The sequence below is a fragment of the Larimichthys crocea genome, chromosome XVI (assembly GCF_000972845.2).
Source record: "Larimichthys crocea isolate SSNF chromosome XVI, L_crocea_2.0, whole genome shotgun sequence".
Taxonomy (NCBI): Eukaryota; Metazoa; Chordata; class Actinopteri; family Sciaenidae; genus Larimichthys; species Larimichthys crocea.
In genome coordinates this window covers 2112738-2124864 of record NC_040026.1, presented here as the reverse complement: position 1 = coordinate 2124864, position 12127 = coordinate 2112738, and the positions used below count along the sequence as shown (strand labels likewise).

At 40.4% G+C, this 12127-nt stretch overlaps 1 protein-coding gene across 1 annotated transcript in view; it reads right to left on the bottom strand.

Moving 5' to 3' along the window:
• Positions 1-12127, bottom strand: part of ca10a (carbonic anhydrase Xa) — a 253080-nt gene that overhangs the window by 215355 nt on the left and 25598 nt on the right. Inside the window, exon 3 of the mRNA XM_019271359.2 lies at positions 8468-8542. Within this exon, the coding sequence (XP_019126904.1) occupies positions 8468-8542 (75 nt within the window). The remainder of the gene's footprint in view (positions 1-8467; positions 8543-12127) is intronic.

The following is a 12127-nucleotide window of genomic DNA, read 5'->3' as shown; positions in this document are numbered from 1 at the left end:
TGTTAATTTCAAAGTGAGTTAATTTGGTGGCGAAAGGGGGATTCGGCGATACAAGGTAACCCTCTGATGTGTGTGTGTGTGTGTGTGCATATACTGTATGGATGTACTGTATGGTCTGTGTTACATGTTCTATGTATTGTCAAAAGAAAACAAAACATATAATGAATAAGTCTTGCAAGTAATGCAGGTAATTTAGGAGACTCCTTTGTTACTTAAGTTAAAGTCCTGTGTTTGTTGGACCCATCCATCCACCCAAACCTCCTCTGTATGTGGACTTGTTCTTTATACTACATCACCTGACATCAACAGCACATCAAAACATTGTGCAACAAGGACATGTCCACATGTGTAGGGCCACTGACCAAGCTTCTGTACTGGATGAGTTGCTGGCTGTTATGTCCTGGTTTTGAGGTTTCCATCCCTGAGATATGCCTGCACCTCAACCAAAATCCACCAGTAATGTGCCTTTTCCAGTGTTTCCTATCTGAATACTCCACATTCAGTGTTTTTTGAATGACTCTCTGCTGAAGTGATAAATGGATAATCTCTGGATTATCCACAGGAGACATTGGGTTGAATACAAGAACATTTCTGTATTTTTATCCTAATGCTCTTTTACTCTACTCTGTCATGTTCCAAGTGTTCCAAGTCAGATCAAAAACTCTCTTAACAGGACAAACTTCATAAATTGCTCATTTCAACATGATGAATGCCATCTGTTCACAAGGAGATGCACATTGGTGAGATTTAATCATTGCCAAACATAATTATAGGAGAAGTAAGATTGGATTGCATGTTATGGTGGTACCTATTAATTCAAGTAAGACTTTGGATACCCGACCCTAAAAGGCCTGAAGGTCTGTAACATCCTATTGCATTGAGTTGGCACATAGTACAGCTTGGACTTGGTAAGATTATATACATTTTTGTGTTATTTAATGTTATGTATTTATGTTGATTTCAGAACATGTTTATACTCAAATTTTTAGATGAAGGCCTCAAACAGGTGTCTGGAGCATCCTGGTGGCCGTATGCTTTGTGACTCATACGATGTGTGTTTCCTGGCTGTAATGTCAACAGTCTTTCCTTCATCTGCAGAAAGGTAAACTATTTATATATGACTCATATGATTGTGGGTTTGTGTCTATAGTGTGTCTTTTTTCATAGAGCTCCACCTTGGCCGTGGCCGCTTTGACTGACTCTACTGTAGTTAAAAAATCTCTCAACTTTTCAAAAAGGAGCCGGTGTCATCAATGTTGCTCCTTGTCAGCGAACCAATCATGTATTAGATGGGGTGGGACTCTGTCACTGTGGCAACCAAGACAATGGAGGAGTGGCAGAGAGCTAGAGATACAAAAACCCATTTGTGGGAGCAGATTGGCCAAACGCTGAATGTTGCTGGTGAATGTTGCATGGTAGAAAAATTATATTTGTTATGAAGGTAGCTGTCAGTACCTAGAATATATTGTTCTACTTATACTGTATTATTCACCTACTGCTCTTTCTTTCTATATTTCTGAGTATTAATTAGCATGTGTGTTGAGGCTTGCTGTAAACACAGACTGATTGAGCCTCTGCAGGCAGATGTGGCTCATTGTACCCTTAGGTTGGAGTGACATTAAAAAACCCACTTGATGGAAGGAATGACATGTCAACAGGATAACCTTATTTTATTGGAAGATTAATGTAGGGAACCATGACAGAAGGGGCAGCACTTAATCTGTTAATGTTGAATGAAACTCAGGCGTGTTATTAGGAAAGGCTACACAGGTCTTTCTGCAGAAGAACTGGTCGTATGAGGGGTTCTTGTATGATGAGAGAAGCAGCTATTGAATCCCATGTACTGTACATCCACTGCATTGGGGTGGATGGTGAGGCAGATACAGTATCTAAAAAAAAAAAAAAAAAAAAAAATCCAAAACGCAGTCTCAACTCAAACTAAATGACATAATTTGTGACTTTGGTGAAGTGGCTCTTTAACTAATGCATGTATTCTGTAAATTGTCATAAAAAATGTCTCTAAATCCTGATTACTTTGAATTATTAAAGCGCTTTAATTTGCTAGAAATGAGATGACTGTAATTACTGGATGTGTAACAATGACTAATAGAATTAGGAGCGTCACTCATCCTGATTATTTCCACACATACAGTTTAAGTGGGGAGTTAAACATTTTAATCCGAAATGAACACCAACTAAATCTTTTAATATGGATCCCTGGGACAAATCTTATCAAACGGAGGCCTGTGGCTATAATGTGTGTGTGTTTGAAAGCCACTGTTACACCATTAGCTCCATAAAACCGTCCACTCGTCAGCCTCTCCGAGAACTCTCACCAGCCTCTGCCCTCAGTTGAACTCTGAGTGGGACGTAAGAAGGCCCTACTGCCCAGTCTCTGAACTGATGACTCATTACATATCTCAAATGGGAGGCAAGCAGCAGGATAAGGACCACACAGAGGGTCAAATGTACCTAAACCTGAAGTCCTGCTGACACATGGGGACCCCATCAGATGGCTCTTACTGGAGCTGGCAGTGTGAAGAAGACAGCTGTAGGCTATACACTGAAAACAGCATCATGTCATGTTAAGGGTTAAACAGCTTTGAAGAAACAATCTTGACCTGTGGTCAATGTACTTGTTTGTTCATGAGATTTCAGTCTATCACTGTTGTCACTGGACAACATGGGCAAGAGGTCCTAAAATGGCTGAACATAATGGAAAATATCAACATCTGGAGTTCCAAGACAGCTAAATAAACTCCATGTAGGATGAGTAGGCTAACCTGGTAATAAAAATGTGTTGTCAACTGTTCTTTTTAAGATCAGTGAATGAAGTGTCAGGCTAAAGCTAGCAGAAGCGTCCATTCTACAAAGACTAAAACCGAGTTTTGTGCACTGGTTATATTTTCCTTAATATAATTACTTTATATATAAGTAATTATAATTATACTTATACAATTTTATTCACTATGAACAGTATAAATTAAACAAATTATGCAGTATTCCCCTACCAGAATGTTCTTCCTGGCTGTGTAGATAAGGTTCTGAAATGGTATTTATGTACAAAGAAAAATGACAGTAAACCTAAATATTTAAAGTTAGTTTAAAAGCCTGCTATATTCATTCTGTAATTAGCCTGCTATAAAATAGCTAGTGGCAGAGTCCGCCATTCCTGTGCTGTACTGACATATTGCTAATGCTAATCCTTTTTTACTACTGCTGCTAGTTCACATTAAGAGTGTCTTTTATTGTGAAGGACACAGAGAAGTTTTTTTGGGTTAATCCTGGTAACAACCATTCATCAGAAATGTCATTCTGCTCAGTTTTTTGAATAGACTTGGACTTGTGGCATCTTAAATCCTGTCTACAGCTCAGGGTTACGGAAGTAGAAGGATGGAGAGAAAGAGTTCAGATTTAAAAGTAGTAAAGACTTCCCAGCAAAAACCAAAGGAGGCCGGGTAAAAGAAAGATGATAAAATCACATTAACCAGCAGTCGTCTCTGGTACATGCTCATCTGAACCCAATCAGACCCACTTGTGCCATAGTACATATTGCAATAGCAGGCAAACATTCATGAATGTGATGATATCATTTCTTTAAGAAAAGCACATGCACACAGCCTGAGGCACTCAGAGGGCTTCCATCTGGAAATCAATCTTCCCATCTCGCCCCAGCCTTTCGTTTCCACCACATGAGGCCCGGCTACACATTCAGACATGAACACAGAGACGCCGTAACAAAGTGGCTCAATACCGTAAATAACAGAATTTAGATAGTTCACGAAATCTTCTTACTCACCAAAATCAATAACCAGAACAGTTTTAGAGTGATCACTTTCGTAATCTCATTATCAGTGTTGGAGATAAAAGCTGCTAACGAGAGATGTGGTTTGTCTATGATTTGTGGCTTTGGAAACTTCGGTTCGATGTTGTGTGACAGATGAAGCAACTGACCGTGATTGGGGTCTCGTGTCTCTCCTTAACGATTCTACATCATTGTGTCTCTGTTAGTTTTAAAATACACAGCTAGACTAGAAGACCTGTCGTTTTCGTCTGTTCCAACAGAGCCAAAGTGGAGGCCATTAAACCTTCACTCCACAGTAAATCAAACTCAAAATGTTGTCCTGTTTACCAATAGAAAGCAGGGTGAACATGAAATTCACTGAATGACTCAGTGTTAAAAAATATAACCTGCATCAGAGGTTTCAGTTTCCAGAGTTTCGATTTCCAATAACAGTGACCTGGCCTCAGCGTGTCATCAAGCCACCCTTTAAGGACCGCCCACAAAATCCTGGACTGAAAACTGGTGAAAAACTGTTTGAACCTCTAACTCCACATTTCACTAATATAGCGTTCAAAGTCTTTTCATGTGTTTTCAGCAGCTATTTTCAACATATTTAATATATTTTGAAATAAATCTCAGAATTGCCTTTACACTGATGTAGTCAGTTAGCAAATGTTAGCAAAATGGTAACTAATTCACTTGGTAATGTATGTGTGGATCAGCCGGCATCCTCTGTGGCTGTGAAGGGAAGCCAATGTGGAAGTGCCAAAAACTGCAGTTCCTTGAACATCCACTTGAGGCTGGCTCCACGTCTTTGCCAAGTTTTTAGACTAGTCAGTAGGAGAAGGCAGGACTGCCAAGATGGTGGCAGATTCTAAGCTTCAAAGTTGCTCTTCAGACACTTGTGGGTGAAGTCATGAATCCGCTGTCCATTCTTTATACTGTCAGAGGTATAGCTACATCAAAAGGAGTTGTCAGAGCACCAATGTCAGCCAGATTTGTTTCCTCCTTATTTCTTGTGGTAATGTTTAAGAGATTTAGAAAAGGACAGACAGATTGATTACTGACATACTTTTGATAAGAATGACATGAATTAACGTCACTTTGTATTATGTCTGTAAGGCTACGTGCTGTCCTGAAGTAGTGGTGTCATTTATTTGGATACCCACAACGTACAAGCACTTTTATTGATCTCCAGAAGGGGAAAAGGGGACAACATCCCCGGGTGTGCAGCAGCAACATTGACTAATGGCCTTGTCACCCTTGGTGTCGTCTCTACGCAAAGACTGTGTGACTTTGCCCTTTTTCATTGAGACCAGAATGAGCCTCAAGTTGACACGAGGAATAAATCCTTCCATCACATTCTGTAGTCCCTGCTGTCGGCTTCTTGAAGCTATATTACTAATACTGTGGCACCCAAGTTTGTCCGACCTAGCAACAGTAACTAAGGTAGGGACTTTGGATGGATGAGTTACTGTAGGTAAAGCGGTGTTTGTATGGATCGATTTTGGTGGGACGGGATTTTGACGTCTATTCAAGCTTTAGCTTGAACATCAACAACTGAAATAGATGCAGAAGGACAGGAAATGGATCAGGCTTCATAAGGCTGATATTGATCCATAATAGATCAGCCAAACCCTAGTCCTGTAAATGTACTCAGGACATCTGAGGGCACTAAAATGCATAAAATTTACATGCTAATCATATCATGATATATCATTGCTATCTAAATTATCCACATTCTGACTATTCTAACAATACTTATTATGAGGTTTGGTTATATTGTAATAATGCAGGCTCTGCTTTTCTATTCTATTTCTGGTCCTTTGACATTCTAATAAGTTTAAACAGTCCTTTAAAACACAGCAGGCAGTTGTAAGTTTGGGGAATTTAGATAATTTCTCTCTGTATTTGCACTGCAACGTTAATTAAGTTAAGTTCAGTGGAATTATAAAATCACACACCAGACACAAACTAATGAGCGCATAAATTAAATAAATCATACATGTCCTGTGTGCTTCCAATAAATTACAGTGAAATGAAGGAACTAATATGCAATTCTAAGACCTGGAGCTGGAAAAAATGGACATGTTTGTGCTACAACAGTGAGTGAAAATGATGACGGATTGCATGCCTTTTAACTCCCGACCGCGAGAGTTTAACACATGCCTGAGGAAGACGAGGCGAGAACAGGGGAAACCAGCACAGCACTTAGAGTTATATCTAACCTTTTACCAAATTTAAAGCTAACTGAGAGAGTTCAGAAAGGATAAGCAATATTCCAAAAGGTCAGCCGCAGTGACACAAGCTTGAGAATGTGATTACATTTGCTTTGCTAACCTTGGGGTGCCAATGTTCTACGACTCTGGGCAGCGGTTTTCGACTTCCGCCGCAAGATGTTTCAGGGGAAGAGAAATGGTCCATTAACAGGTGAAAAGAAGCAGCTCAGAGCTGTGATAGCACTACTGTACCACAAGCTTACAGTGAGATTATTGCTTTTCCCAGCGAGGGAGAAGAATCATAGCCATTTCAATTTCTAAGGTATTATTTTGTCTGTCAGTCAAATACATAAGTCCCAACTTTTGCGAAGAACCCCTCTAACTGTCAGATGATAAAATATTCAAAAACTAGACCCGACAGCTGTCTCCTGAGTTGTTACACTGATCATTTCTAATAAGCAATATATGAAATAGCTGAAGTGTAGATGGGGAAAAGTTATATAATACTCACTGTAATGGATTACTGCTCTAAGAGAGTCTATTATTACCCTGAAATGAGCAAGTGTTGTAATACCGTGTGGACTGATGTGTCTCTGTGTGCATATTGCATGATGTTCAATTTTTAATGAAATCTTCTATCACCACTCACTATCCAAGTAGGCTGAGTACAATAAGAATATGCTCCATCAACATTATTTCTCCGTGCATCATTAAAGCGAGCTTCATTTGCAGTGAAAAGACTTTCTTTTCTTTCTTTTTTTTTATGTCACTGCTATGAAATCCTGCCAGCTGCAGAACAAGGTAACTAGAGTTGGGAATTCTCCACATGGCCACAGGAGGATCATGAATAGTGTTTAACTGCTCCAGCTGTTGTACGGTGGTTAGTGAAGCAAGTGCGCCGTGGAGAACTACTAGAAGAGATAGCTGGGATGTAAACGCAGCAGCAAACCGCCAAGTGGCTGGAGCCACAGGGAAGGACAAACAGGCACTTATTTATGTATGCCTGGACATGGAGGGAAAGGCTTGGTACTTGCTTTGGGAAACTCATGACTGTGTACCCACAATACAGTGCTTCTATGCTTAAGGATTTCCCTAACCTCAGTCCTCACCGCAATATGTTGAGTGTCATCCTCAGCCTTAATTTGAAAGATTCACATTTTCGACCACCCTAATTCACAAAGTTGTGCATTGATATTACTTAACATTGGTATGGCTGAAAATCTCAAGCCTGGCTGGCTGTTCTAACTTCACAAACACTCGATTTTTATTAAAGTCATTGGGGAAACACTAGTTTTTTATCTAAGAGCTAAATTTATCCTTCTAATGGGTGTCTTGGTGGAAATTATGAAAATACGTGTTCCATGAAGATGATATTAAGACCTGAGAGAGGTGTGTTTAATTGAAAGGTCTCAGGATTAACACTGATGGCTGCTGATGTCTCACTCACATTATGGCTGCATCCCTTGTCCAGATTGAATTTTTCAGTGATTTTCAGTAGGAAGATCACCACGCTCACCCTTCTGTAACTAAAAGCAATTGCTTGCTTTGTGTATAACTTATGGATTTGGGGTCAAAGAAGGGTTTATAGATCCAGCTTAATGGTCTGGCCAACACGTTCTCACTTCCATCTCTTCAGAAATGGCTGCTTGGTCAGTTGACCTACAAACTATGACACTGTAGGTACTAGGTTAATGTGCAATGCAGTGAGTTTTAATGATAGCTGTTTGATTAGAGTTATGCACAAAAAATTACTTGGTTGGGTTTTTGAACAAGAACTACTTAGTTTTGATTAAAATAAGTAATGTAATGTAAAGTAATGTATGTCACGTATACATATATAAGTAACGTAGCATACGTGAAAAAGATCAAAGTTGTCTCCTGGTTTTACAGGGAAGGCCAAAATATTGTTTCATTCTACAAAAAGTAATTCCTAAACCTAATTCTTGCTGCTAATTATGACTAGAAATTCCCTTCTCTACCTATATCTTTCAAGTTAACCTTGACGCTTCCCAAGGTGAGCACCAGTAAACGTCCTCTGTTTGAATTTTCCTAATTGTTCTACTCACACGCCGACATTTGGTCCTCATAAGTGTACTCACTACCTCCTGCAGAAACACAGCCACCTGCAGGCTTTATCAAAAGCACCTCGGCTCAGCAGAAAAACACAATCTCCGGAAAATAATTGGCCTGACATGGAGATACACAACAAGATGGAAAAGGTGGAAAGAACAGTGAGCCGCCGTCAATCAATCAGTGAAAAGGCGTCATCTGTGTGCGAGGGGTGAATGAGGAAATAAAACTATTGCCAAAGGCAAGGTGGCCATGTTATGTTATCTTAAATATGCAATAAGCTCTGACTTGAGGATCAAGCACACAGTGTGGTTAAAGTGTACGCAGGATAAAAATCAGTATTCTGTGGGAATGTCCCATGCATCAAAGTGCTGCATACAGTTTTGAGGCTTACCTGGAACAAAGCTCCCCTGCACCACCTCCTTGTACGCCCACCATCCTTCGTGAATTTTCGGTGGATTCGGTTGTGCTGTGAGGAAAAAAAGAAACACAGGAACAGAGACATCAATCACTTCAATCTGAAATTCAGACAAGAAAGCAAAAACACAGTCCTGCCGTGTTCAGTCACTCTCTGGGCTCGAACACTGCAGGTTCTTTTTTTATACCACCCTCATCATTTCCAGACACCCCGCTAACCTCCTCAACAAGAGGCCTCTGCAAATATACTCCCCAGAGATGGTCTTGGAGTAAACAGGCCTTATGTTACACCTTTTATTTCAGTTCAACTGCACATACATACATGTACACACAAGCAAACTGCGGTGACTCCCTACGCGTTCATATGGAAATGAATTCTGCGATGTTGTAGGAGCTGTGGAAGAAATCCCCAGATTAGAGCAGGGTGGTACAGTATAATTGAGGTGACCAAGTAAAGGTCTCTGCACGGAGGAAAGAGTTGTGACCGAGAATTACCCACCGAGCCTTCGGGATATTGCTTTTTACACCTCAACTTTTTTTTTTCTTTCCTGTTCATTCACCGAATGAGCAAAGCGGGGCTTAATCGAGGGTCCAGAGGTTGCCCTGCTTGCTTGTCTTTAATGGAAGTTGAGTTGGCCGAACAACCCTCCTCCCCCTGCTATCCCCTCCAAACAGCCTTTTGCTGCAGTAACACTGGAGAGCAGGTTCAATATCAAAAGGGGTGGGCAGGCTGGACATGGTCCAGAAAAGGTTATTTTCTCAGAGGGCAATCTACGCTGCCACAATCTGAAAGGGGAGAAAAAAACAGCAGTTGGCCTCCTGAGTAAAAAAAAAAAAGCATCCTGTTTGTCGACTTGTTTCTTGAAATCATGTTTCTCCCTTCTGATCAGGGACGGCGCTACACCAGGGCTAAAGGGAGGCTATAGCCCTGTCAAAAATCTGTGTAGCCCCAGTTAAACCCCTCAGGCATTTTATTTTATATTTTAAAATATTTTATTTATTTTTTTTCAAGTTAAAAAACATTAAAAAGTTCACAAGTAGCCATTCCAATCCCTGCTTGTGTATATGTGCTGTACCACGCTGATTGGTGTAACCCATAACCTGTGTGTTAGGCTAAGGCTAGCTAGCCTACAGTCTGTTGCAATAAATCGTTTTGTGATCAAGAAAAAAGTAAATGAAGATGAATGAAAATGAAGACCCAGACCCAGACTGGAAAAATGAATCTGAGAGAGGAACTGGTGAGCCAGGACCTGAAGGAGCACCAACCTGCTGACTCAGACAGCGCTCCCTCTGACTGAAGCCAGTCACCTGTTGATGAACCAAGGCGGCCTCTTCTTCAGCGTCATCAGCCACGACAGCTGGACAGCAGGAGCGCTGCTTCAATCGTAGATGGTTTGAGGATTACAAATGGCTGGAATATTGTATTTCAAATGCCGCCACTTTCAATGCATTTTCAATTAATTGATTTAATTATTAATTCCATTTTTGACCTTATGATGTTGTGATCCAAATCATTAGTGTGTGCACTTTAATTTCACTATTAATCTAATTTAAGTGATGATGTTGTGATCCGAAACAATGTTGCCAATGCATAGTTGTTTGTTTTTATTATGCATATGAAATAAAGACAGTACACTTGTCGCATTCTGGATGTATTGTCTGCTTATTGGCAGGCGCATGGCCGCTGTCCGGTGCTGAATCTGTCACCTTTGCACGTCAAACATTTTTGCCATTGCCTTGTGGTCACTTGTATTAGGCTTAGCTATTTTGTTGAATATTCTTTGGCCAAATTCAGTTCAAATTACTTTTATATTGAAGATGCTCGTGCTGTGTATGATAGCTGCTTTTACTGAAAAAACGAGAACCTCCTTATAAAGTAACTGAAGTCATGAAAAGTAAATATTTTCTTAGCACCCCCACGTATGAGTCAAGCCCCCCCTTAGCACCAGGAGAGAAAAAATCCTGGCACCGTGCCTGCTTCTGATGATAAATGAACTTGAAGTAAACACCTCCTTTGATTAGAGTGTGCCTAAATCAGAGCATTGGCCCTCCAACCAACCAACCGAGCAGGAGCAGCAGTGAGTCAAGTCTTTCAAAGCCATTAGAGGGGAGCTGGCCTCCTGCCCAGCACCAATGGACCCTAACAAAACTCCCACAAACTGCAACACATTTATAAAGTTTTTATATAGTCAATTTTACACAAAGTGAAAGACTGAAAAAGCAAAAGCAGAATAAGTTTAACCTTTACAGTTTGTTTTCCAACAAGCTGTTTCCTCCTCCTTCATTTGAGAGAACAGAATATTACTGACACCACGTTTAAATTGCTATGCATAACTGCCTTTTAACAAAATTCATTGTTCAGCTTTGGTGTGCTCTGAGATGATTGGATTCTGTCACTCCATGGTAGGATCATTAGTGTTTGTATTTTTACCAGTACTCAGTATCTTTGCTGTCTTCTTTCTTTGTCCTGTAAAGCACTCGAGTGGATTTTGGAGGAATACACCAGATGCAGTGTTACGGCTCAGTCACACAGCAAAAATTTAGACCAGAATCAGTTGAATTTAGTGAATCCACTGTGGTGCTCCAGTGAATTCATGAGGGAATAGTTTGACTCTGAACCTCAGAGACCTTTTCTATACAACCCTGCTCTACTTCAAACACTGGAAGGCACATTCAAGCAGCAACTACCGTGGCTGTGAAATGAAGCCTATGTGGAAGTGCCAACAAGTGCAGTTCCTCAAACGGCCATTTGAGGCTGGCTCCAGAAGTGAGTCAGTCTCCATAAGTCCCCATGTTCAAATGTCCAACTTCACAGCAGAAATAAACATGTTTACATCCTGGTACAAAAAACTGTTTTGGTCTCTATAGCTAATTTCCCCGTTCATGATAACTGCACTGAGGGTGAATTTATATACAACTCACCTGTTCAAATGATATTAAGGCTTAAAGTTATGCATTAAGAGCATGAGTGCTTTAATTGACAGGTGGGTGATGTTACAGGCAGCTTGTATGCCGATTCTTAGATTGGCTGAGAGGTGGAAGAAACAGGACTGCCAACATGGCAATAACCAGCGCCACAGATTTTATAAACTAGCCAACAAACACAACAACATGTAAGTGAAGTAAGTTTAAAGCTATTGGACAGAATATTCTTCCTGGTTTAGTACAAGCTCGCTGCTTTCCCACACCTCCTCTTGTTTTAAGCCAATAGCCTTTCCACCAGCAGTTGGCTAAATTAGCCAAATTCTTTATTTTTCAGAGCTTGTTAGCCCTGAAGCTAGCTGCATGAGACCTATTATCAGTGTCTTGTTTCCAACCACATTTTTATTGACTTTTGTACACTTGAAAAATGAGTTCCCAGTTTGCTGCATCCTGTCCCAGTTTAGTTTTTTTGGAGCTTGTTTCCATCAAAGCAGGTTGTATGTGGGAGATCTATAATTATTCCTTTGTTAGCAGAAATTAATAAGAACAAAACGGCTGGAGGCAGCGGGGCAGATCTGTGCTTCATTCATTACACAAGTGAAAATACACACACACAAAAGTACACACTGCAAATCAATATGGCGCCCCCAAAATGTTAAAGCAACAGAGCGTTACCTGGTCTGGTAAAATGAATGACTGCTGGATTCAAATTGTC